The following is a 27,751-nucleotide window of genomic DNA, read 5'->3' as shown; positions in this document are numbered from 1 at the left end:
AACAAAGGAGCACATGAGGTGTTGACCCTCCCCGGCATGCATCCAGCTGATAAACTCCACCTTGTACACAATGACTGGTGCTCTGGTTAATGTTTACCTCACACACTGATCACATCAACACACAAAGATCACAGTTCATGTAGTGGAAGAAATCTTCCCCGATCGTCAGGAAGAAACACTTCCATCAAATAAAGGATCAGAGAAACTAACATGGCAACCATCACAGAGTTCCAGAGTAAGTTTTCCCATCATTTCTCTTTCTGTTCCAAGCACTTTGTGGAGTCCTGAGCAGCTGTTTTCCTCCAGGAAGCTTAAAATCAGAAGAAGAACTTAACCATAGTCCCTCAGAGGCAGATTCAGAGTCCTGAGAGCAACCTTCTCTGTCGGCTCAGTGATTAAAGGTCATCATGTTTTATATGTGTAGTTTAGACATGGTAAAAAGCCGAGTTGTGGTGTGTTGGTTAACTGTTTTTCATCAGTTTATCATTCAGGATTTGCTATAACAGATCCACAACACCACGTACAAACAAATCAAGTCAAATAGACCTTTCCTCTCACACGGCAACATTATAAAGAAACCCTCAATGAAGCATCGGCTTCAGATTAGCAACTAGCTAGCTAACGGCTCTGTCTTCATAATAGACATCTGTCTTCTCTGGACATCAGAATGTACAGAACTTAAATTACACACAGACAATGAGCAGAAGAAAAAATGGATAAATTTAGCAAAGAGTGAAACTGAAATGTGGCTCCACTGCAGACCTGGCAACATTTATGTGATGCAAGGTTAACAGCTCAGTTGTTTCTGAACTTGGGTTGTTATAGGATGTGTAGGCTGAAAGAGAGAAGGGAAATTTTCAGCAGGTGTATTTGTACAGCACTTCTATACTTTATTCATACCCCGATGAACACATTGAGAGACAACATGAGGTTCAGTTTCTTGCCCGAGGATACTTTGTCAGGGGAGGGCAGGAATTAGTTAATTAGATGGTAGCTGACTGTTTTTTTTCTCCTGAGCTTCAGGTCCATGGTAACAGATGTGAAGTATTTCTGGTTTGAAAAAGCAGATACCAAGAACGAACGTCTATCAGGGCTCTGATTAAAACTCTACTGTTATCCATGTGAACTCTACACTAATAAAGTTAGGCTGACTTAGGGCACCCAGATGCAAAGCTTTTTATAGTAAACTCAGCTAACCTCAGGTCCTGGTGCTGTATGACTTTAAATTATGAGGGTAACTCAGACTAGAATCTTCAATTTAACCAAGTTGGGATAGATATTCAGGTCTTCTCATGAGTTTTAGCTGAAACAACTCACAATGTTAAGTTGAATTCTCTCTAAAAAGGATGAGGAAATATTCACAAGTTGCGGTGGCTGTCCAGCAGCTGGAAAGATGAACATGTAGGAGAACCACTATTTCTTTGGTTCCCGTTGATATCTTTGACATTCAGGCTCTGCGCCAACTTTTTGTTTTGGGTGTGAATGCACCAGGGGGTTCAAAATTTCGATCAGGAACCAGCACCATGCTGGTGCCTGGCCAGTGTGAAAGGGCTAGAGTTAGATGGTGGGAAAAGCACTGGAGAAATCTAAAAACAAGATGATATTATAGAGATGCCCTGCTTCTTCAGATAGACCAATGCTCTGAGCGTTGTTCTTCCCGATGTATGGCTGATGGGTCCAAAGGAGCTGTCAGCAGGGTTTTCAGGTGTCACAGAACCAGTCTCTCAGAGGTGTCCAGGTCTGAAATGGTGTCAGTGTTTCAGTCATGCTCTTAACAGGTTGTTATGGCTTTATTTGTCCACCGGATCTCACTGAAGCCTTTGAGTCATTTTTTGGCAAAATAGTAAGTTTACTTGCTGTTAGCAATTTGATACGTTTTTATATTTAAGTTATGGTAAAAAAAAAAAGTTTAAAACTGTATGGTAATTATTAATCATTAATCACTGAGAGACGATCAATAGTTTTGTCTCTGGTTTAATGGCATCCCTATGTAAAGCAGTAAAGCCTGATTTGGTTTAGCCTACATTGCCTACATGCCTTCCCAGGCAGATCTATTCTATTGTACACAGTGTTTGTTTGAAACCTCTTGTCCTTTTGACACACTATACTATTATCACAGGTTTTCAAGAAATGTGTTGTACCAGGCCCCCCTCCCCCCTTCTCCAAAAGACTTATTGTAGTAAACCCCATAACACCGAAAAGGTTCCAAGATCACTCAGATGGTGTCAGATTATTTCTGAAGTGGGACTAAAAGCTCTCACATCAGCAATATAGGCTAGGATAGCAATTATTTGACTAACACCCGCCCAAAATAAAACAAACAAACAACAACAACAAACAAACAAAAAAAAAAAAAACAACTAACAACTTAACACAGTTGTTCATTCTTATGTGTTGGATCGTGTTGGAAAATTGTTATATTTTTTCCAGCCCCAAACTGCAAAAGATCCAAGCATCTTTCTTTGTTTGCTAGGACCACTATGGTGGTGCCATCAATGTATGAAGCCGTGACCAATGCGGCGTCTACGTATATATGTCTATGATTTCAAAGTCCAAGCGTTGTGTACTCCCCTTTGTGGTGACCTCCAGTATTGGGCGTTGTTGCCTCGTCGTGCTTGCAGCAAGTATACACACTTCCAGGTGTTGTGTTTTGTTCAGGAGCGGCTTGACAAGAGAAATACGACATTTGAAGCCCATGTCCAGGATCCGTCTGTGTGTGGTGGCTCTTGAAACAATAACTCCAACCTCAGTCCGCTCCTTGTGAAGCTCCCCCACATTTTTAAATGAACTTTTTCTGACAATCCTCTCCAGGCTGCAGTCATCCCTGCTGGTAATGCACCTTTTTCTTCCACACTATTCCCTTCCACTCAACTTTTTATTGATGTGCTTCATACAGCACTTTGACAGCGACAACTTCTTTTGCAATTATCTTTTGAGGCTTTCCTTCCTTGTGGAGGGAGCCAGTGATGGTTTTCTGCACAACTGTAAGATCAGCAACCTTCCTCATGATTACGAAATCTACTAAAATAGACAGAGAGACCATTTAAATGCTTAGGAGTCCTTTGCAGGTGAAGATTAATTAGCAGATTAGAGTGTGGCACTTAGAGGCTACAACATTGAATCTTTTCATACTATTCAAATTTTCAGACTTGATTTTTGGGTTTTCATAAGCTGCAAAACATAATCATCAAATTATAACATATAATATCTCACTTTGCATAAAATGAGTCTATATAACATATTAATTTACCTTTTACGTGGAATTACTAAAATAAATCAAGTTTTGTACAATATTCTGTGGACTGAAGACATGATGTGTGCACAGACTTTAAAATGACATTTAACACATGAAGTGCTCCTGTGAGACCCGGGTTGGCAGTATCAGCAAAGTCCTCTATTATGTTTCAAAACTCACTTTTCTATAGAAAATGTAACATCTTGATCGGAACATCTTGAAATTCAGTGAGGTGTGCTCATCCTCTGCAGCAGCAGCACCAAGCTCGTCAGAACGATGAATTTATCCTCTGACATCTCTCTTGTCTTCACACTACACAGCGATGGAGTCAGAATAATTTTAAGCAATGTTTCGTTTTTCAGCATGTATACCCCCAGCACAGGTTAACAAACACTTAACCACTAATCACAACTTATACAGTAAGCTTTCCATAGTGATGCTTTTACATTAAAAAGTTATTAAAAAAATCACACCTATAAAATTGCATAATATGCAGGTATCCAACCAGAAAAATCAATTGAGAACTGTAAAAAAAAAAAAGCACATACAGTAAAAAGCCTGATTTAATGGGTTGAGTTAATGCATTTACAATGTTCAGATTCCTGTTTTAAAATGATATTTTTTTTCCACTTCTGAAGCACACAGCAAAACAGTTGAATCTTAAATCTTCAATAAACTGATATTAGATTTTCAGTCAGACGGTTAAACTTCACAAAACATGGCATTTTATCTGAAACCAACAATCTACATAATCTGCTCTTATAAATCTAGAAAGGTTGCATTTTATATTCTGCCTGGTGTACTTTTTAAATTACTATCACTAATGTAATCTCATCTGTTCTTACAATCACATACCTGTAAATCTGCATCGTAATTATTGGAAAACATTCAAAGCAATTTCATTATGCTTTACTTTTGTTTTTGAATTTGTACTTTAGTTGAGTATGTGGTGGCCTTCTTTTTGGTTCATGGTGCCATTTTGATGTGAATTACTTGAATTACTTTTGATGAGGCAAAAATAGTTTGGAGGTAAAAAAAGAGCTCCAGACGCCAGCTTGATGAAAACGCTATAAATGGAGCCTAGAATTCACCGACTCTTAGCAAATGTCAGCTGCCACCAAATATAGTCATAACCTCTGCAAATGCTCAGGAAATCTAATTAAAGACATATTAAATGCTGAGGATCACTTCAAAGAAAAATCTGTAGGATATTCATTTGTTTTATAAAAATGATGATGGTTTAATTACCATTGTGTAACGTAATTACGTGTTCTAATTATTATAGAATAACAGAACTAAGAAATATTCTTTTTCATTACTTTAGTCTTTTATATTTACAAATGAGTTGGTTGAACAGTCTGCTACGCTGTCATATTCTAAACGCTTGGAACAGAACAGTGAGAAGGGAGAAATTCAGTTGACTATTATCAGCGACTTCACCAGATCCTACACACACATTGGATCTGCAGCTGTGGCAGATCCAGTCAGTCTTTCTTTATTCTTTTAACTTGTTCTGTCCAGCATCATAGCAAGCAGAATGGTTCCTATGCAACAGATATAAATAAACAGCACCAGCTGTTCAATCTAAGCTGGAGTTATTGGTGATTAAATCCACAGGACGACACAGAGACTTTATCAGCATGCAGGTCAGTAAATGTGGGGCCAAAATTTCAGGCTTAACTAGTGATCAGTGATGATTGTAATCGGGCGAATGTGACCGGGCTCCTGCAAAAATCAAAGGTAGACCAAGGGGTCCACAGGACCCGGGAGACCAACTGCCACCTCAGAACACAAATCCCAGCACAGAAGACGGCAGAGGAAGGATCCAGCTAGAGGACCCTGAGGCCATGCAGCACAGACCCCAGGGTGACAGAGACAGATGGCCAGCGCCCAGTGTGGCTGGCAGAGCACAGCGCCCCACGAGCCTGAGAGATGGCAGAAGCCCTGCCCAACGTGGGTCTGCCCATCCACTCCCTCCATGATGCTGGATAAGAAGCTAACATGATTCCTGCCGTCTGTATTCAGGAGCTCTTTCTTATCTTCTTGTTGCTGGGGGGAGATTGCTAATCTCTGGTGGTAAACTGTGCTAGGTTTTCTCAGTCTTGTATATGAATTTGTGCATATGTGAGGTGTGAGAATAACATTGCTTCAGGAAAACTGACTCCTCTCTCCTTCCCAGCTCAGATGATGCTGAGGACAGAAAACTGACAGATTCACAAAACTCAACACTGAACAACCCAGATGTTTCTGGAAGAAACGTTCCACCATCTGTTTAGTCCCCTTTTACATTTTTCATGGACTTCCTGTCTCTGCGTGTCTTCCAGAGATCGGTGTGGGTCTGATGGGATTCGCCCTGTTTTTCCTGCTCTTCGGAGTGCTGCTGTACTTCGACTCTGTCCTGCTGGCCTTTGGGAATGTGAGTTTTCTGATTCTGCATCTTTTCTTTATCATGTCTGAATATTTTATCTAGGGTATGCTAACACACAATTATCACGTTATCACATACAGTAAATTAATCCTTAAAACTCTGCTACATGGTCCCTGAGCGCTATTACTTATTTTATCAACAGTTTCTCAGTGTGTAGCTCTGTGGGTGAATTGTGATGGATAGTTTATCATTCAGGTGATGTACAGACGTTGTTCATTTATATCCCATCCAGGAGGTTTATGATCCAGCCCCAAAATGTAGTGTTTATTCAGAGACTATATGGTCATATATAGAGAACTAAGGGATAGCCCCCAAATTCAGCCTATAGACATCATGAGGATCCAGGAAAAAGTGAATCCCAAAATAGTCTATCATAGACAGAGTGAATACTTCCTTATAAAACCTCCTTCATCTCCATGGAAACTAATTTAACGAATAATTTCTAACAAAGGTAGAGTCATATGAGAACACATTAGCAGCAGGTTTTACAACTGGAATAAAACTGTTCACCACAAAAAAGCAAAAGTAAGACATGATTTCTGCTTCTGGCTGCTAGCTTCCAAAGCTTTTGTCTCACAGTGATGAGACAGATCTTTGTAATCAGCTGTCTCTACTTTCATATGACTCCTTAGTTGTGCAGCTTGACATGGAAAAATTAGCAGAAGCTCTAAAGTGGAAAGTGTTATAACTGCTCAGGAGTTAAACTGTTTGGTTTGGATACCAATGCTTGGTAGAGTCTTTTAGCTGAATTTCTCCCCGTCACTCTGGTATACATCATGTTAGGATTCCTGCGTCCATGTGTGTGCAAACATCTTCTGGGAGGAACTCCAGAACATCATTATGGAAGACTGGTCTAATTCAAAACAAGATCGCTCAATGAGACATTGCAACAACTCAGACATCAATGAACAAACTGCAGAGCAGATTTGTCTGTAGAGGATGAAATCATCTTTAAGGGGAGCATAGTAGTATTCCCAATGAGCTTCTGCATGGACATGCTTCAGAAGATACTTAGAGGACATCTTGGGATTGAAAAGTGCAAGAAAAGAGCATGTAAAGTGATGTGTTTGTCATGAATCAGTCTGGACATCACTGATGAAGTGTCAAACTTTGCTGAAGTCCCAGATGAGGCTTTTTCAGATAATAGACAAGTTTTCATGTGCAAGCTGCAACTATTTGTTGAAGAGTGGAGCTTTGTTCACTCATCATTAATTCCTCACTACCAGCGGGTTAGTGGAATACTCTTCGGTTCTTTGTGATTGTGTTTTCAACTTTTCATCGTTGTCCAGCATTAAATGTACCCTGCTGAGCATTGCTTACAGACAGAAACAGGTGGATGGGGTCAGCTGATGGTTTGTTAAATGCAGCTGAGATAAAAATAATTTCACTGTTCATAACAACAGATGAGATCAGTAGATTTTCTGCAGCAGAGATCTGAGGTCCAGAAGAGGAAGGATTTGTTTTCTGCTCTCTGTGCAGATTCTGTTCCTGGCTGGTTTAACATTCATCATCGGCCTCAGAAGGACTGCACGCTTCTTCTTCCAGAAACACAAGTTTCGTGGATCGTTTTTCTTTCTGGGAGGAGTGTCTCTGGTTCTGTGTCGCTGGCCCGTCACAGGAATGGTGGTGGAGAGTTATGGGTTTTTTCTTCTGTTCAGGTAAGAGCAGAGATGAAGCTGGTGGTGTCAGCTCAGCAGAACATGCATATCAAACAAAATGTGGAGCTGGTTCCTGTTTTTCTCTGCAGGTCTTTTTTCCCCATGGCTTTAGGATTTGTTCTGTCTGCTGTGAACATCCCGTTCCTCAGTGCAGTAAGTTTTCTACAGAAACCTGATGAACAGCACCAGTGTGGGTCCAGAGACGTGATGTTTGTTGTTTCCTGTCAGTTTGTGTCCAGCAGCCAGTCCATGGTTTGAGGTGATGGACAGATGATGAGGAACAGCATCATCTTCAGAGAAGGATGTAGTTCGGACTGTTTAACATGTTTACAGAGCTGCTCATCCACAGAACATTCCAGTTCTCATCACTGACATCATCATCATCATCTTTTTGTTTTCATTCATTGCTGGAGACACACAGACTGACCTCATACTGCTCCACATAAAACTGCTTCAGTCTGTGTTGAAACGTTTAGATTTTTTTCTATTTATACATCTCAGAAGTTTGTTAAGAAAAACACTTTTACTCATTAAACATTTACTTACAGATAATGTCCTCAGTGTGTGTATGTGTGTGTGTGTGTGTGTGTGTGTGTGTGTGTGTGTGTGTGTGTGTGTGTGTGTGTGTGTGTGTGTGTGTGTGTGTGTGTGTTGTGTGCGTCTGTATGTTTGCAATGTCATCATTCATCAATCTAATGGTAGTAACCCAATCTAATGATTGTCATGATTAGATTGGGTTACTTCTCCTCCGCTCCTTCAGAGAAACGTAAAGTTTGAAAGATTTTTGCTTGTTTTCCTTCTTTATTTTGCTTGCTTGCTTTATGCTTGTTGAAGTGGAGTGGGAAGAAGACAAACTTATTTAATCTTTATTCTTACCCCCTATTACATCAATTCCATTAAACATTTTAAGGCATACAGGTGTCGACAATCATGCCAGTTATTCGTGTGCAGGTGTGCATACATATAATTCACTTCTTCATAAAATCAGCTTTGCACTAATCCAGGATGTTTGCTGGTGTTTCTTCATGAGAAACTAGTAAAAACACATTCCTGTGCCCGTGCCTTCTTGACTTAACAATTCGAACAGTCAAATATGCAAAGGCTGTCCGGAATCGCTCCGGTTTCCTCGGTAAAGACAGATCCACTGCATATTTCACCTGACTGCTCAGCTTTCTGACCAGCAGAAGCAGTTACAAGCATGACGTATGTATGAATTATACAAAGGACCTACATGCATGTTAGGTTTATTGGTCACTCTATATTCTCACTAGGAGTGAGTGTGTGTGTGTGTGAATGGTTGTTTGTCTCCATCTGTGTTGGCCCATGCGATGGATCCAGGGTGTACCCTGCCTCTCACGTGCTGAAATGCTGGGATAGGCTCCATCTTACCCGTAATGGACAAAGCAGTACAATGAATGAAAGTTTTTAATCATTTTTGTGTGTCAACTGAGACCAACAGAACTTTAGTAGGACTGGATGTTTTAGCTCTAGAATAAAAGTCTATAACTTCTACAGTTTATGTACCAACACTTAAAAGAAATAGACTCTTAAATGATCTGTAACTGCATGTTTATTGATTATTAATACAGTTTTTTCTTCAGCTATAAAGATACAAAATCAGAAGGATGAAAAGTTGTGTCCAAAAGAGCAGAAATATCAGAAACCATGTTCTGTGTCATTTTCCGTAACGAAGACCAAAGGAGTTGAGGTTGTATGAGGAAACATCTTGACGTTTGTTTCTGGTCTTTGGGGAGATTTTTGTGATCCACCATCCTCCATCAGCTGCATGGGGAATCCATGAATTCCTGGCTGATGGAAACTGATGGCTCATTTCTCTCAGGACTTTCAGTATGCTGTGACCTAAAGGAAAAAAAATGACAGGAAAAGTTTTTATTGTCATGTTTTAGCCAACTCATTAATGAAAATCCAGTTCCTGAACCAAATATTTGGGACAGCAAATCAGAAAAAAAGCTGTGACAGAATGGAAAATGTTCATTTTCAAGAAATACTTTGAACCAACTTTGACTCTGTTTTGTTTAATTTAACTGTAACAGTAATGGTTCACAAAATTTTCCCACTCTGTAATATTTCCATTCCTTCTCCCATTGCTGCTGCCATCTTTCACAGAAGAGCATGGAGGTTGAGGAGGAGGACCAGGTGGTAGTGTAGACTTGGCTCTGAGGGGTTCTGATGGAATGAAGCTGGAATTCTGTGCAGTTAAGCCAGCCTGAACTTTCATCTCGGACTTCCAGCAAAAACTTCCTGCTCGGACTTGCAGCTTGAACTAGCTTGGGCTTCCACCTCGAACTTCCAGTGTAACTCTGTCTCTGACCAGGAATACCATGTCCTCCATCAGGCCAGTTCTGTCCCTGACAGCAGGTCTACATGGTCAGAGGTCACCAGTGACGCGGTGGAAGACAGAGAGAAGTGGCAGCTGAAGAACGGAATAATTTAAAATTTAAAAATCCAATTCCCAAAAGGATATAGTAAAAAATGTGTGAGATGTTATTTGTATAAGGTGTGTGTTTTATTCTACGTCTAATATTGGAATTCTGTAGAAAAAGAATCAGCAGACTCAAGAAAATCAGGCTTCTGCAGCATTTATTTAACTCGAGCCAAGAACAAGTATGAAACTATTTCAGCCCATATCTAAGAAAACTATTTCAATCCTAGTTTAAAATGTGATTTATTCTACGTCTGGAGGGTCAAAGTCATTTTAGTTCAGGTTCCACATTCAGCAAACTCTACGTTTTTCTCTTTGCTTTAGTACAAAGAAGTACAATTATGTTATCAAGATTTTTATATTTAATAAACTATCCTTTTAAAAAAACATTATGAACAACCTGAAATTTCTTGAGAAAAATAAGTGAAGTTTGAACTACGTTTTGCATAAGTCACACTTTTATACGATTTATTCGTATATCTTATTTATTTCAATTCTTATTCTTTTTGTTTTAGCTATCTCTCTCTCTCACTCTCTCTGAATATATATATATATACAGTATATATATATATATATATATATATATATATATATATATATATATATATATTCTGATCCAGTCAGTTCTAACCCCCAGGCTGTACTTTTGACACACCTGGTCTAGAGCTTAATCCCTGCTGTCAGAGTCTACTTTACCTTCACTGTAGAGGGTTGACTTGAAACTGCCGCTGGTGTGGGCCTCCACTGACAGAGCAGCCATCAGCAGAGCAACAACGACTGTGGACATCATGACAGACGGCTCAATGGGTGACTGAAGCTCCTCTGCAGGCAGACAGTGACAGCAATCATCACCATGTCTTTATGCTGCAGAGACCTTTAAATGTCATCTGTGACCAACAGATTAAATGCAACCCACCCACTCCCACGCTGACCAGAGGAAGACCAGGGCTGGAGAGGACGATGGAGTTAGTTAACGAGTGAGGAGAGGTTGCAGGTTGGCTTCTTCATGCCAACCTCCACTTTGCAACTCCAGCTGATGTTGATTTAAATGGTTTTGCACTATCTATCACAGAAAATTGTCCTTTCTGTAAATAATGGTTGTTTTCAGATTTCTTTTAGAATTCTTTCTTGTTTCCTGGTAATAAACCATAAAAGATGATCATCAGACCACATCCAGCCATGGGACTTATCTTCCTCAGTACCAAACTATGTTAACCAAGTTTTTATTGTCATTTCTAAACTTTTTGAATTTTAAAACTCAAACAGTGAAGCCTCCAGACTTCTCTCAGTTGTTTTAGTCCAATGTGTAGCATTGACCGCGGGCTGGTAACCTGCTGGTCCACTCAGGACTGTTTCCAAGTAAGGACCATGCAGCTGAACTGTGACCACAGCATAAGGAAATGCATAAGAGAAGTCTTAAACCACATTAGAACTACAAAAGACACCTATCAGAAGATGAATGGAGGAAAAAATGCAGCAGGGAGACTGAGGACAGGACTGACTAAAGAAAACAACTAAGCTGCAGTGGCTAATCAGGAGGTTCAGGAGGATTCCTGGTGGGCTGAGCAACTACTGGGCCAGTGTGCCGGTGTTCTGTGGAAACATGCGACCTTGTTTCAAACGTGCCACCACAGGCGACAGCAGCACTTCCTGCAGCTGCCACAACCTGCCCCAGGTCGCCACAGCTTTCCAGAGCCTGCTGGAGCTGTTAACAGGTCAGTGTAACAGCACTAATGTCTCAGACTGATATGGTTCAGGACCACCTTGTTCGTGTGTAGCTGAACCAGTTTTGAAGAGGAAAAGTCTTCCACCTCAAAGACTGCTCTGTGGCGGAGGTGCTTTGTGAATCTTGCTATCCATCTTAACAGCGGCCGTTGAGCTGCTGTTTGTCATTCAATCATTTCTGCCTGTTTATCCTGACCTGGCCACTATCTGTCCCTTGATCACCCCACACCTTCCACCCCAACCCTTGCAGTTTCTGTTGTTTTTTTTTTGTTTTTGAGGGATCTAAGCATAGCATTTTTATGATACACACTCAAGATTTACCATATAAGGTTCTCTGTCCTACAGACTGGATTCACACACTAACATGTCTTCGACGCACAGGAACATCCTATATACAAACTCTATGATTGGAGGATACAGGACTGAGGAATTTTCTTTGTTTAAACCATATATAAGACAGAACTTTACATCAGGTCTTTGGGTCTTCGTTCTGGTTTTGGGACCTCCAGATTTTTCTGCAGAAATCTGTTTTGATGTCTGAACTTTTGTAATAAACTTCTTTTTATTATTCAAGTCAGCGTCCAGAGACATTTTTGCCTGAGGTTCAACTTTTCCACATCTTCTTATCAAGATACATCATTTTTTTTTTATTATGCAGTGGGGGGAGTTATGCAAAAAGTAGGGGGTGCAGTTACACTTTATTATGCATTAAAACCAGGACAGGATCAACCAGGGGCAACTGAACATCTCCTGCTCTGACTGCAGAGCAAGAACTTCTGCTGCGTGACGACGAGGCTCTGTGAGTGCGTTTGACGGGGGCAGCAGCTCATTCAGAAGAAGTAAAAAACATAGTACTTTCATATCAGTCTCTAAAAGTCTCCAATTACACCTAAAAAGTTACAAGATTTGTCGCTTGTCGCTTTTTTGAGAAAGAGCCGAGGGGTCTGAAAACGCCTATAAATCTAGTGCCAAACTTACTATGTTGGCAACACTGTGTTGTTTTTTTGCTCCAGATGTCCTCTGAACTCAAAATTCCAAGGAATTTTTGGATGAAAAAAAAAAACAAAACAAAACAAAATGATGAAGTGGACTTGTTTTTCCTAGTGGCAAACTCATAAGTTTCAGAGGACCCTGAGAGTCCACATTGAAAGCTGGCTTTGACCAGAACCACTTGTAGTCTATTGTTTTTTTTAATTAAAATTCTTTATAATATAATTTGTGTCCATTAAGCTTTCTAGTGTAAACAGCAATAATTATGTAGTTATGACCAGTTTGTTCGTGAAAAATTGTGTCGATATTAATAAATAGTAAATGGTCTGTGTTTATATTACGCTTTTTACTGTACTTGAAATGATACCCAAAGCTAGACTTTTTGGTCATAACACAGCAGACACTTTTTACTATTTCACCATCTCTTGACACCACCGATCCGGCTGTGTCTCAGGACTAGACAGAATAAGCAGACAGAACCTTCAGACCCAAGCCTGCGGACCATCCCGTGTGACCAATCTTACGACTGGGAGAACCAATGGAGGAGATGACAGAACAGCCTGGAGACATGGAGCCAGGGAAGGACTGAGGATCAGTCCAGTAGAGATGCAATGACAAGGTCCAACAGGGACCGTGTGTGGTGCTGGAGAATATGTAGCAGAGTGAGTGGATTGGATAAAGGTGTGGATGACACCTAGGATTCAGAAATCCTTTTCAGCCGTGTGCGTACACATTGCTATCTTACCTATTTTAGTTTCTACTCCTTCGTAATTTCAAAGTCAAATGTCAAGCAGTATTTTTGCATCAAACACTAGTTTGGTTTTGGTCTTGCTTTGTTTTCTACAACAGCTTTTTAAAAAAAACTTTTCTTACATTATTGAGGAAGTGACACAGTACATACAAGCTGTACAGCTGATACAACAGGCATAAGGTAAGGATAATTTTTACCAGACAATCAGAACGTGTTTTCATGCACGCTGATAGGAACAACAATCAGTATCTGACCCACCTCTCTCGACTGGAGTGAAACTGTGATCCAAATCAGCATGACTGGATCAGAATCTTCTGATTCGTATGTTTACATGATGCGTTGTAACTCCAATCAGGATTTTCATTCAAATACTTGTGTCTGTGTAATCATGGCTACTGTGGCATAAACAAAACAAACAAAAAAACATCTTTAATCCTTCATTTGTTTAAAAAGCTCTGTCAGTGAAACCATCTGACTTCGCTACACTCTCTTCTTCTTGTTTAATGCCGGCTGGCAACATCAGTGTGGTGCATACCACCACCAACTGGTCTGGAGTCTGCTGGACTACAGACAGTTTAATACACACTATAGAAGAAGCTGGATCTAGTTTAACTTCTGTTGTACTGTAAAAGCTCTGATTGACAGCCTCCTTCTGACAGAAAATCAGCTCATTTATGTGTTTGATCTGTTTCAGATAATTGAACTTAAAACACACCAACAACTGAAAAAATGTTAATGATCATGATTTCCAAAAAACCCGTGACTTCCATTTATTCCAGATCCTGATGGTTTATATGCGGATCATCTCAGGACACTTTTATGTTATTGTTTAATAACACAACAAAGTCTGATCACATGAACTTTCACATAAGCACAAACAGACACACACACACACACACACACACACACACACACACACACACACACACACACACACACACACACACACACGTACATGAACCCCTGGATCATGAAGTCAGGTCTTACCTTTGTGTTGGTGGAGAGCTCCAGCTGATGCTCCGACCCGACAGCAGCTCGCCTTTATAGCTTCACATTTCCTGCGTCATCATCCCTGCTGCACCATGCAGGGTTCACACACACCATATTTCCGCTCTCTTCATCCTCATCATTGTTTTGATGAGTGAAATTCCGATCAGAATGATCCTTGCAGATATTCAGAGGGATGTTATTACTTTTATCTTCTGGTTGCACGCATGAAATGAGGTTTGGGGTCAGAGAGAAGAAGCTGATTAACTGAAAACAAAAATAGATGTTTGATTTCCTGCTTTATGTCTAGCTGTAATAAATATATATTATTAATTTATTATATATTAATTTCTTCAAGCATATTTATTTCTGTCTCCTTTTTACATTTCTGTGTGCATTTTTGTGTCTTTTATATAAAGGAGAGGGGCGGGGAAGCCTACCCCATGCACGCCTTTATAACAAAAGGAGGAAAGAAATTAAAAAAAGTTAAATTAAATATATTAATACTACTAAAAACTAAATACCAAAGTAAATATATAGGGGTATTGATACAAACATAAGACGTGCAGGTGGTAAATTCTGTCCTAGATGTAGTCATTTTCATTGAGACATGCAGGCAGCTCTGCAGGGCTGAGACTTGGGATGCAAGCCTGGTTATGAAGCAAGTCTCTGACATCGAGATCCTCCCCTCCATCATTATCACCTTCCATCTCCTCTTCCTCCATTAATACATCCAAGATGTCATCTGCTGACATACAGGAACAGGCTCCTACGACTACATCTCCATCATCTAATGTAAAACAGCAAAGAAAAACCCAAGTGAGGCTGGCTCTTTCTGATAAAACACAATGAAAATGTCATTTTTGGGGTCACTTTTGCATGTATCTTTGCCTTGCATTTAAACTATCTCCTCCTAGAGATTTCATCGTGCCGGCCTGGGTCTGAACACTCGAGGCATGTGTGGTGAAAAGTTATCAAAAATTTTCTGATAGGAGGTGGCGTTCAGTGGCGGCTCCTCATCAAGCTTTCATGTTTCGCCATCAAGCACGGAATCCATTTTTTCTGACATACAACACTCATTCTGCACCAAACTGCACATGTTTCACTTCAGTTCCATGCCGACCACATCTACAAGTCCAGATGTTGTCATCTGGACGTTGCTCAACGCTGCATGGCGAGACCGTGGCGCGATGGCAAAGTTGGATAAGACACCAGGGCAGCAATAAATATAAATCCCTCAATTTTTATCCAATTACCATCAAAACTACAGCGATTAATCAGGGTCAGGTCCTGAACAGATACATTTAACTATTTCTGGTCTCGTCCTAAGCCCCGCCCACTTACAACAGGAAGTGTTTTTTTTAGACACCGGGGTCCTTCTCCTCAGGAATGAACCTCACACACTTAAAAGTGCTTCAGATCAGATCAAAACCTGTCATGATACTACAGAAAAAACCTCAAGTTCCTTCGCCAAATGTAACCATGGCGAATAGCGTCCACCGCCATGAAACAGGGAGTACTTGTAACTGACCCAAGGGAGTACTTGTAACTGACCCAATGTACTCTTGAGCTCCACTAAACTCGGCAGGGAGGACAGTCGTCAGGCCTGGAACTGATTCAAGTTGACTTATGTTGGAAATATGGCTCTATAGCGCCCCCTATAATTATTTAATTGATCAGTCCCATCTACTGCTTTGACCGACATTGATGAAATGTGGCATATTTATATAACATGCCAGGACATACAAAAAAGCCTCTTCATGTCCAGATGTTGTCAACGCCATAGCCCCGCCCCCTGGGAACAGGAAGTCCCATCATTTTAACCCTTTAATACCTGTAAACCCAATTCAAACTCATTAATATCATCCTTCATGAACTCATGGTTGACAAGCTGAACATGTTTGTACATTAACAATGACTTTAGTGCCACCTAGTGGCCACGTTAAATTCTGCAGGTGTTAAAATCATGCTTCTGTTTGTTTTTGTTTCACACAATTTGTCAAAAACATGGTCGGGAATGCTTCTGATGTCATCACTGGGCACAGTGAGATGCCAGTTGATCCCCAGAGGAGGAGGACGACTCCTAAAGCAGAAAATCCCTGGACGAGCGTGTGTACGGCTGCGGGCGAGAGCAGGCGCGTTGTGGGAGGGACGTTGCCGGGTAACGGAGTGGTGCAGTAGGCCAGAACGGCGCCGTAGGTGCGAGGGCCTTCATCACTGCTTGCAGCTTTAATTTAATTTGTCGTTTGCATGGTGACTTTGGAACAGAAATGTTTCTTTAGACAAAAACTCACTAAATTTAGCATTGTTGGAGACTGATTCAGCTACCATATAGATTCAAGGTTACCCCTTGGTTACCACCCCAAGGGTGGTGCTCAACATGCTTGAATTTCATCAATATTAAACATTTCTAATATTGATAACAATATTTTGTTTTAAAATTATTTTTTGAAAATAATGTTATAAATTAATATTGAGGTGCTATAACGCTAAATATCACAACAGGTGGAAATATGCTAAGTTGTTAGCTGCCTGGGCACTGTGCTGTCACACTGATGTACTGGTTCTGGTCCTGATTAGAGGTTTTCCTTCCTGGTCTCTGTTTCTGATTTAGGTTGCCCTTCCTGGTTCTGGTTTTGCCAGAAGTTTTCCATTCTGGTTCTGATGCTGGTTTTCCTTCCTTGTCTTGGTTCTGCTGGTTCTACATGTGTTTATCTCTAGTAGAATAGATTGCTGTAATATCCTGCTCTCTGGTCTTCCCAAAAACTACAACTACTTTAGAACTCATGAATTCTGGCGAGGACCAGAGGGCAGGAACACATGACACCAGTTTTAAAATCTCTGCACTGGCTCCCCGTGCGTTTCAGGAATGATTTTCAGGTTCTTTTAGTTGTTTATAAATGTCTAATGGTCTTGGTCCTTCTTATTTATCTCACCTACTTTTAAATTATGAGTCCTTGCAGACCCTGAGGTCCTCTGGTAACGACCTTTTAGTTGTTCCTGACGTTACGACTAAAACCTACAGCGAGGTCTCATTCAACCACTACGGCCCTCGTCTATGGAGTGGCTTGCTAGGGAACCTCAGGGCTGCAGAAACTGTTGATGCCTTTAAAAAGTGTCTTAAGACCTACCGTTTTAATTTAGCTTTTAATTGAATGGCTATTTTACCTTGTTTAGGCTACTTCATTTTACTATTTTTTTATTTAATCTTACTTATTCATGTAGTATTTTATTTAAAAACCGCCTGTTTTTGTAATTTTCTCAGTTCCTTTTTTATGACTTTGTTTTACTAAGGCACATTATTTGTATGAGCTCCTTTAGTTAAACTTTCATATTTGTCATTTCTATTCTTACTGTTTATTTAATTTTCCACTTTAAACATTTTTAACTCCAGTGTACTCCTCATTGGGATTCTCCATGCTGGGACCATTGCCTGCTTGCTCAACAGGAATGTTGCCGTGGGGATGGCTGTGGTCTGGGTGGCTAGGGGCCTTGCACTCCAGCCCAAATGGCTGTTGTGTGGCCCCCTGGTCACTGACCCAGGTCCCACCAGCAGCCCCCACCCAAAGGCCCTCAACCAACTAGACACATCCTCCCCTCAGACTCATTCACTCCTAAGATTTTAGAGGCTGAAATCAACCTAACATGTACATGTATGTCTTTCAACTGTGGGAGGAAGCCAGGAGAAAACCCATGCATTTATGATAGAGAATGTGCAAACAGAAACCTTCTTGGTGTGTACAAGAATTATAAAAAAAAGATATTCAGTATGTAGAATACAAACTTAGCTTGGCTTTTATTGGTTGTGTTTTTTATGTTTGTGGTGTACTGGGGCACTGCAGAGAAATCCAGACTCCCCTATGATAAGCAAACTGTAATGGATCCTGAAAGGCATTCACCTGCTTATTGAGGTAAGCCTCTTAACACGCTCTGAAGGACTTTCATGATGTGAGGCGTTGGGTTAGGTAAACTGGTCTGTAGTAATCTGGTTCAGATGGTTGGATCATTTAGGTACTGGAAGAAGGCAGGATGTTTTCCACAGCACAGGAACTCTTTTCTAACTCAGGCTGGTGTTGAAAAGGTGATGAAGAATCCAACATAGTTGTTCTGAGCAGGTTTTCAAAACCTGGGACTGACACCATCTGGACCTGCAGCTTTGTTCTGGTTCAGTTTCTCCACTTGTTTGTTCAGCTGACTGCAGGAGACAGACAGGCTAGAGGTGGAGGCAGAGGAGGTCTCAGTATGTTTTGAAGTGGAGAGAGATGAGGCTGTGTTGGGGTCCATGACTGAGCTGCAAAGTGACAGAGTGCAGGTGTCACAGGAAATGCAGAAATGTAGATTCCTGGTGAAAGCATGGCGGATGGATGGCTATATAAGCTAGCTCCGACAAATGAGCCATGTATGGAGGGCCTGTTGACACATTTATTTATTTATGTATCTTTAACTGTTTCAGTTAAATCACTTTCAAACTTTATAAAGAGAAGTGGACTGAACAGGAAGAGGACTCAGACTGAGAAAGTAAACAGGCTGATACATCATGACAGCTCTTGACTCCACGGTGGACGGTTAGTGTTTGGTGACCTTCACAGCCTCTTTCATCACAGTCCATCCTTTCATCTCCATCCTGATAACATCACAGGTTACTGTTTGAAGTCATCTCACAGCCAGTCCTCGAAGCTACCATTAACACTGGCTGTAATAAGAGAGGGAGAAAAACAATGGCAATTCAGTTTCAGGAAACAATCCAACATCAGCCGCCATGTTTCTGGAAACCTCATCAACGTCTCATCACAGCTCCAGCAGAATGAATCACGTCCACACGCCTGAGTCCAGAAGTCAATAACAATATATGTGCAGTAAATCAGATTTAAGACAATACTGTTCTGGACATCAGCAAATTAACCTGTTGTTCATGACACCTTCAGCCATCTGCAGAGGACGCTGGCTGGTGTTGGCTGAATCTGTCTCTGCCACAAACGGGTTGGAGTGGTTCCCAAAGAGACTCCCTTCCCTCTGTAGGAGACAGAAGCACTGTTACTGTGGACTGGATGCAGTTTGTTTTACAGAGAGACAAAGAAACAGTAACCAGAGGACGTTGAGAGTTTGGATGAAGGTCAGATCAAATGGAAACCAGCTTGTATTAAACTGTCAGAGGCCAGGGCAGTGGAATCTGGGACGAGGTGTGGAAGTTGTTCTCTTATTAATCTGAACCTGCAGGTGGTGCAATTTAAAGAATATGTTGTAAATGACTGACTTTTTATAAAGAGATGTTTTGGTACATTAAACATTTACTATTTACTGAGTCATCCGCTAATCACAGAAACGATTCTCTGTTTTAAAATGAAACATAAATATTTTAAGGTACAATTCCAGTTCCAAAAAAGTTTAGACTTAAACTGTATCAGATGTTGAAACCGAGACAATTTTAAATATGAGCTTGTTTTGAATTTAGTGGTAGCAACACATCTGTAAAAGTTGGAACAAAGGCAACAAAAGGCTGGAATAGTATTGGTACACATAAGAAAAAACTGGAGGAGCATTTAACAACTACTGTAATTAGGTTAACTGGCAACAGGTCAGTAACATGACTGGGAATAAAAGGAGCATTTTAGAGAGTCTCTTGGATGAAAAGATGGACAGAGATGTAAATCTGAGAGAGGCTGGGTCAAATATTGTGGAACAATTTCAGAAAAATGTTCCTTAACATAAGATTAAGATAAGATTGCGAAGACTTCGAAGATCCAACATCTACAGTGTATAAAATCATCAAAGGATTCAGAGAATCAGGAGGAATCTCTGTGCGCATACGGACAAGCCTGAAGCTCAAACTGGATGCTGGTGATTTTGGGCCCCTCAGGCGGCACTGCATTAAAAGCAGACATGATTCTACTGGAAATCACTGCATGGACACAGGAAGACTTCTAGAAATCACTGTCTGTGAACACAGGTCACCTTGAAATCCAAAAATGCAGGTAAAGGTCCATTATGCAAAGAAGAAGCCATATGTGAAGAGGATTCAGAAACACTGCCGTCTTCCCTGGACCACAGTTCATTTAAAATGGTCTGAGGCAAAGTGGGAAGCTGTTCTTAGGTCAGATGGATGATAATGTGAGTGTTTTACTGGAAAGCATGGAGGGCGTGTCCTGCAGACTAAAGAGGAGAGGGAGCATCCAGCTTATCAGTGGACAGGTGAAAAGCTGCATCTCTGATGGTTTTGGGCTGCATTAGTGCCTATGGCATGGGCAGCTCCCTCATCTGTGAAGCTCCATCAATGCTGAAAAGTACATGGAGGTTATAGAGCAACATCTGCTCCCATCCAGACAACGTCTCTTTCAGGGAAAGTCTTGTAGATTTCAGCAAGACGATGCTGAACCACATCCTGCATCCATCACAGGAGCATGGCTTCACAGGAGAAGAGTCCAGCTGCTGAACTGGCCTGCCTGCAGTCCAGACCTTTCACCAATACACAACATCTGGATCATCATTAAAGCAAAAATCCAGCAGCGAAGTTCCAGGACTGTAGAGCAGCTAGAATCCTGCATCAGACCAGAATGGGACAACATGCCTCTCCTAAAACTCCAGCAGCTGGTCTCCTCACATCCCAGATGCCAGATGTTTACAAACAGAAAAAGGAGGGGATGCTACACGACGCTGAACATCACCCTAGAACTACTTTTTACACCACGCTGAACATCACCCTGGAACTACTTTTTACACCACGCGGAACATCACCCTGGAACTACTTTTTACACCACGCTGAACATCATCCTGGAACTACTTTTTACACCACGCTGAACATCATCCTGGAACTACTTTTTACACCACGCTGAACATCATCCTGGATCTACTTTTTACACCACGCTGAACATCATCCTGGAACTACTTTTTACACCACGCTGAACATCATCCTGGAACTACTTTTTACACCACGCTGAACATCATCCTGAAACTACTTTTTACACCACGCTGAACATCACCCTGAAACTACTTTTTACACCACGCTGAACATCACCCTGGAACTACTTTTTACACCACGCTGAACATCATCCTGGATCTACTTTTTACACCACGCTGAACATCATCCTGGATCTACTTTTTACACCACGCTGAACATCACCCTGGAACTACTTTTTACACCACGCTGAACATCATCCTGGAACTACTTTTTACACCACGCTGAACATCATCCTGGAACTACTTTTTACACCATGCTGAACATCACCCTGGAACTACTTTTTACACCACGCTGAACATCATCCTGGAACTACTTTTTACACCACGCTGAACATCATCCTGGAACTACTTTTTACACCACGCTGAACATCATCCTGGAACTACTTTTTACACCACGCTGAACATCATCCTGGATCTACTTTTTACACCACGCTGAACATCATCCTGGAACTACTTTTTACACCACGCTGAACATCACCCTGGAACTACTTTTTACAACATGTTGAACATCACCCTGGAACTACTTTTTACAGACATGTTGCTGCCATCAATTCGAAATGAACTAATATTTTACATGAAAAGGTAAAATGTTGCATATGTTGATTATGCTCTGCTAGGAATAAAAAATGGATCGGTAAGGTTTGGAAACTATTGCATTCTGATTTAATTACATTGTACACAGAGTCACAACTCCTTTAAAAATGGGGTTGTGATATTTTAAAGACTGTAACTTGAGAAAGTGACTGGATCTGTGCTAAAACTCTGATTCCTGATGTCTTACCCTCAAGATGGCCTCGGTGTCATCTTCAGCCAGCAGGTCTCCAGAAATCGCTCTGTGCAGCTCTACAGGAATTTCTTCCACAATGTTCCTCAGTCCAGCCTGATGGAGGTCAGAAAACAGTAAAAGGTGAAACATTTCCTCAGAAGCAGGTAAGTAATGATGGTCTGCACCGAGTGTAGCTTGCAGACTGCTGCCAGCTTCACCATTCTTCCTTCATTCCCTATAAAGTATTACATAATAGACTTTTCGACAGGTCACTTTGGAAAAAGGAAAAAGAGAAAGGTTTAATTTCTTGCTGACGTGTCTATTTTTCAGTTTCTCTGCAGATTATTGGAAGTATTTTGGTTCAGTTTGGGAGTATGAGAACATTGACTGTTTTTTGGGGGGAAACTAAAAATAATCAGTAACTATATACGACCTACAACAAATAAGGTTGGGAGAACTAAGAATCCAAACAACAAGGAACATTCCTAATATTCTAGTTCCCATAAAAGTCATTCACAGCAAAAAAAAGAGAAGGGAAAAAAAGTAATTCACAGCTATTGCCTCAACAACAATGTTGTAATAATGGTATTGTAATTATATAATTATGCTACAATATTAGATGGGAACTTTAAAGCTTATCTAAGGGGTAAAATGATAAGCTACAACAGTGCCAAAAATTAACAAAATGATCCAGAGTTGCATCATTAGAAAGGCAAATTAAACCAATGAGAAGGGATACTATCAGAGCAATGATCCTAAAAAAAAGCTACACAGTTTGACTGAGAGCCACATATGATAAATTCCCAGCTGAGAAAGTGGTAAAGAGCTTAATGGTAATTAAACAAGCATTTTATGTCCAAGGACGAAAAGCAAGTAGATGTAATCTGAAAGAACAATTACAGGTAAAATGACAAAGTCAGGTAACATGACAACTGGCTCTACAAATTATTATATAAATCAGAAAACTCTGGAAATGGAGAGGAACAAACTGCATATTTCAATCATTTATAATTCCAAACCAACTCAGAGAAGGATAAAGGGCTATCAGGTGCTGTTCTACCAATAGAGGGCCTTTAGGAAGCTATAGAAGATACGAATATTGGTCCAGACATATAAAACATTTAAAAACAAGTTAGGTAAGCCACTTCTCAGCATGTATGGCCATAGCTGTGAGAGCAAATACACAAATATTAGGTATCAGAATTGGAGCAAGAGATCATCTCATTTCTTTATCTGCAAATGACATATTTTTCTAGACAAATTTAAAAGATAGCATCTCCAATTTAATGAAGTTAGTTGAAGAGTTTCGAAAATTCTCTGGAGATAAAATTAATAACTCTAAATCAGTATTAATGTTTTTTAATGAGGAAGAAAGTAAAAATCCAATTACAGACACTCCAGTTACAACAAGTACAGAAGATTTTAAATAATTAGGTGTTAAATCACACCAGAACTCAGTAAAATAAATTATGACCCCTCGTAGATAAAGTCATGGAAACACTTCGATCGTCCATTTCCATTTCCAACATTGTTTAATGACAAATTAAATAAACTATTTAGTCAATTCATTTGGAATAACATGAAAGTAAAAATCTGCCTAGAGATATATCTGCCCGATGAAAGGGGAGGACTTCAAACATCCAGTCTCAGATGGGACTTCCTGGCCGCCCAGCGGACAACAGCTGCTTGCTATTTTTGCTTAGATTGAACAAAATTATATTCCAGATCTACTGTTAAACAAGCATTTAGACTCAGCTAATGAAAATCAGAAGCAGAAATCTTCCCATATGAAACTATCACACAGTTTATCAGGCAAATATAATACAGACCAACATCTGTATGCCAGCTATTAGTGGATGATTGTCCATATGGACAGAATGAAGGCATAACACAGTTTTAATTGGTTTAAAGTTTTTCTTTTTTTAAACTTGTCCTGTCCAGCATGGTAGCAGCAGAATGATGGTCTGACTGCTGTGTTACGCTGAACAAATTTGCTTTTATGGGTATAAGGTCCCTCTTGATAATTTAAATATTATTCTTTATTTTTTAAACTTGTCTGTTGCTGACAAAGTGATATTTATAATGGACTCGACAAGAGGGGTGGAGAAAAAAAGAAAGAATAAAGTAAATGAAAAATGAAAAAGAGAGTGAAGAGAAGGAAAAAAAGAGACAAATATACACCAGATAGAAAGTAACAGCATCAACTGTTCAATCTTAGCAGGAAAATCCAAACAATAAGGAAACAAAACATCACCTACAAAAGGTTGATGAACCTTGTGGTTTGCTGCCACCTTGTGGCGCACTAGAGACTGAAATGTGTTTTATTCCAGTTCTAAACTGAACTTTAATTTCTGTTTCTGATTATGAACATGCAGACATGTGAGAGAAATGTGAACCATAAAACAAATAATTCGCCTCCAAAGACCGTTAATGACTCTTTTCCAGAGTTCTGCATGAAAGTAGAGGTTAACTGTTTTGTAGAGCTGGAACACTGTGGTAGGAGAATGTCGTCAACAGACATCATTTTCCTAAAAACACCTCCAGACAATGTTAGAAATAAGAGCACGGATGAGATAAATCACCATGATGGATATTAGAATATCCAGATCTGATGATGATGAAGAAAATTAACATTTTTCCTGTTTGAAAAACAAGTTTCAGCTTAACCCAGTAAATAAAAATTGTTAGGACTTTAATGAATAAATATTATTATAATAAATATATAATCTAATAAGGATATAATCTGGTTGTTGCTCTAGTAATTAAAGGCACTTAGCCAGGTATTACTTCTGTATTACCAACATATCAGAATCAAAACCAGCTTTATTTGACAAGTATGAACACATACAAGGAATCTTTACCATCTAATCACTGCACTGTGAAGTGCTACCTATAAATATCAGATATTGTAGCAAGAAAAAAAAAAAAAAAAAAAAAAAAAAAAAAAATGCCATTTTTTGTCACAACTTCTCACAAAAGCTGCTGTACTCGTGTTGCTACAGGACAAATATCTCAGGACAGATAAGCCTTTGTCCTCTGCAGAAACCCTGAGGTCCTGGCAGCAGATTGAATGTGATGGAAAGACATAGATCAACCTAATCATCATGACCTACCTGGATCTCATTGGTGGCACTTTTCTTAGTGGGACGGTAGCCGTAATACTCTTCCTGCCTCTTCTTCAATTTCCGGAAATATTCTTGGATTAGGAAAGTTGCATAGAACTTTCCTACGGTGACCTCGTCATCTGTTCAACACAAACAGCTGATAAGAGTGAGGTAAAAATGCACATTATCACAGGGAACGTCCTGAACACTGAAGTTCTGGCCCAAAGGGCTGCACAGTTTTGGCCAGTTTTGGGCCACCAGTTGCCAACCACTGACATAAACATTTCTCACAGGCTGGGCATCAGGAGGGGGTTTATGAAGGACACCCAGCACAGTGGGATCCTCCTACGGTTTGCTGTCCAGCTCTACAGAGATGCAGTGTGGAAGGCCACAAGAACTTCTGCTGACCTGAAGGAGAACGGACTGATCTTAAAGATGACTTGGAAGGAGAACAGGAACAGAGAGAGAAGCTGAGGCCTCCATTTAATACAAAAGACTTAATACTATGGTGCTGGAGGTGTAATCTACCTGCTTTTTCAATTACTTAGATACTCCTTATACAATTAATCAAGGTTAATATTATTAATATTTATTTATTTATTTCCCCTCTTTTTTATTTCTTGTTTATGTCTTTTTCCATCGTTTCTCTAAATGCAAGAGGTTTGAGGGATGGAGTAAATGTAAAGCTTTATTTTTATTTATTAAACAGCTAAATATTCCTTTCTTGCTTCCTTGTAAAAAGCTAATTTAATGACTAAAGGTACTAATGTTTGGAATAATCATGGGGTAATGGATCTGAACATTCTGCAGAGGTAACATAAAATCCAATTTTACAGGGATGTATTATATTCGGTACATTACGGTGGTATGGTCATTTTGTTTGTTTGGTGATAAACCTATAGGGTGAAAATTTTATTTTGGTTAATATGGTTATAATTCTAGGTCAGACGAGGATGATCTTCTGGAGAATCTGGACCTTATAATGTCACTTTTAGTGTTAAAGTTTCTTAATGCACAACTTATCATAGGCTGTGATTTTAATATGTTTACGAATGAATATTATGATGGCTGGCCACCTGATAAACCCTCAATGGCAAACTCATGTCCAAAAACATTTATGAAAAAATATGATTTATTCAACACCTGGAATAATATGGATGGTTCCAGGCAGTCCAGGCTGGACTACTGGTTAATTTCAAGTTCTTTTAACAAGAATACATTCTTTGTCACACTCAGCTGTGACCTCCTACTCTTTGGCTCTGCCATTCCCCCATCAACTCAACCATTTCCACCTGTTGGCACCACCTGCTAATTACCTCATCAGTGCCACTATATAACCTGTCCTGTCTCACTCACTATTTGCCAGAGTGTCTTTGCTTCCATGCCTGACTCTCCAGCCATCATTCCCAGACTGATTCCCTGTTGCCGACTCTACCTGTTCCTGACCATTGCCTCGCACTTCAGCCCAGTCCTGGATCTCTGTTTGAAATCGCTTCTGATTCCCTCGTTCCGACCATGCCTGTTTCTTTCCTTTCCTTTCCTTTCCTTTCCTTTCCTTTCCTTTCCTTTCCTTTCCTTTCCTTTCCTTTCCTTTCATCTCAGCCCTGCTTACTATCTGGATTGACCTGAACCACATTCTGGAAGGACAAGCAATCACAGTGAGTCTCACTTGCTTAAAACAATATTCCATCATCTTGTTGTCATCTCCTGGACTTCTGCTCATTCACCAGTTCAGTCTCCTCACAGTCATCCCCACTGGTTCAGAGGAAACAAGTTTTACTGGCAAGTAGGTGACAGAGGTTTGATTCCACCTGTGTCTCCGTGGTGGTCAATCCACCTGATCCTTTCTGAAAATTTAATAAAGCTTGTTCTTCCTTTTTTCCCACTCACTTTGTGTAGCATTTGGGCCCTCACCATCCCTGTTACAGTCTTATTCTTGCCTATGCCTGTAACGACCATACAGCGACGTCCAAAAATGGACCTGTTATCAGGCGACTTGTAAAAAGGAACTCTTATTGGAAAATTAATAGTTCACGTCTATTTTCTGAGCTAACTAGACTGATCAGTTATTTTTAAGGCATAGCCCACAATGAGGAAATGTACAGTCAAGTCTGGGAACTGGAAGATGTTAGTTCTAAGATCATGGCCCTAAGTTCTGGCTCACTAGTAGCACACTCGGAACATGATAAACTCAAATTGACAGAATTTATGTGTATAAAACATCTATTTAGTCCATTTTAAATAAATGAATAATTAAGTTTAACTGAGGCTGCACCAGAAGCTCATAAACTTTAAGCATTGCTCTCAGAGACTTGATCAGCTGACAGACCATCTTACATGAACAGATCAGGCTTCATAACAAGGCTGAACTCCTGCAGGGTCTGAACCTTAACATGAACAATAACCCTTGATATGATCAGTACAACTTTATATGTGAATACAGCAAAAAGGAAACTGTGAAGATGCTCCCTGACCTCCAATAGGTGGGATCACCTGATCCAGAAGCTTCATACTGGTGCGTTTCCAGATCTTCTTAATGATTCCTCTCAGCTCCTCGTTGGCTTTTTCAAAGTTACCTGAGTAGTGGAATATAAAAAATGTGGCATTTTATACATTATAGTCTTAGGCTGGATGGTCTGTCTTTTTTCCTCATGGACTTAAACAATGACAAATTCTCATATTATGAAGCTATTCTAAGCCTTTCCCACCC

General features: G+C 40.2%; 3 protein-coding genes across 6 annotated transcripts in view; 1 reads left to right on the top strand and 2 right to left on the bottom strand.

The window, feature by feature from the left end:
- Positions 1–124: 124 nt before the first annotated feature.
- Positions 125–7,667, top strand: golt1a (golgi transport 1A). The gene is made up of 5 exons (XM_041980268.1): positions 125–235; positions 5,560–5,651; positions 7,143–7,321; positions 7,411–7,474; positions 7,550–7,667. Exons 1-5 carry the CDS (start codon positions 211–213, stop codon positions 7,577–7,579), a joined length of 390 nt encoding a protein of 129 aa, XP_041836202.1. The 5' UTR covers positions 125–210; the 3' UTR covers positions 7,580–7,667.
- A 1,206-nt stretch (positions 7,668–8,873) lies between these two features.
- On the bottom strand, positions 8,874–14,278 carry kiss1 (KiSS-1 metastasis suppressor). Its single transcript, XM_041980269.1, has 3 exons — positions 14,218–14,278; positions 10,461–10,586; positions 8,874–9,181 (listed from the first exon to the last, which is right to left on the bottom strand). The coding sequence occupies exons 2-3, from the start codon at positions 10,552–10,554 to the stop codon at positions 8,997–8,999; spliced, it is 279 nt and encodes a 92-aa protein (XP_041836203.1). The 5' UTR covers positions 10,555–10,586; positions 14,218–14,278; the 3' UTR covers positions 8,874–8,996.
- Positions 14,279–18,060: 3,782 nt separating this feature from the next.
- The window catches only part of LOC121636407 (dihydropyridine-sensitive L-type skeletal muscle calcium channel subunit alpha-1-like), a 145,053-nt gene continuing 135,362 nt past the window's right edge, over positions 18,061–27,751 (bottom strand). For 3 of the 4 annotated variants that reach the window (XM_041979904.1, XM_041979905.1, XM_041979906.1), the window contains 5 exons: positions 27,516–27,617; positions 25,051–25,181; positions 21,953–22,051; positions 19,121–19,230; positions 18,061–18,910 (listed from right to left, as the gene is read on the bottom strand). In XM_041979904.1, coding sequence (XP_041835838.1) covers positions 18,901–18,910; positions 19,121–19,230; positions 21,953–22,051; positions 25,051–25,181; positions 27,516–27,617 — 452 coding nt within the window. In that variant the 3' untranslated portion in view covers positions 18,061–18,900. Of the gene's footprint in view, positions 18,911–19,120; positions 19,231–21,952; positions 22,052–25,050; positions 25,182–27,515; positions 27,618–27,751 lie in introns of those variants that run through there. The other variant, XR_006009721.1, reaches the window with a different exon arrangement.

The sequence above is a fragment of the Melanotaenia boesemani genome, chromosome 3 (genome assembly GCF_017639745.1).
Source record: "Melanotaenia boesemani isolate fMelBoe1 chromosome 3, fMelBoe1.pri, whole genome shotgun sequence".
Taxonomy (NCBI): Eukaryota; Metazoa; Chordata; class Actinopteri; order Atheriniformes; family Melanotaeniidae; genus Melanotaenia; species Melanotaenia boesemani.
The sequence above is the reverse complement of the archived record's forward strand: the minus strand, read 5'-3'. Positions and strand labels throughout refer to the sequence as shown.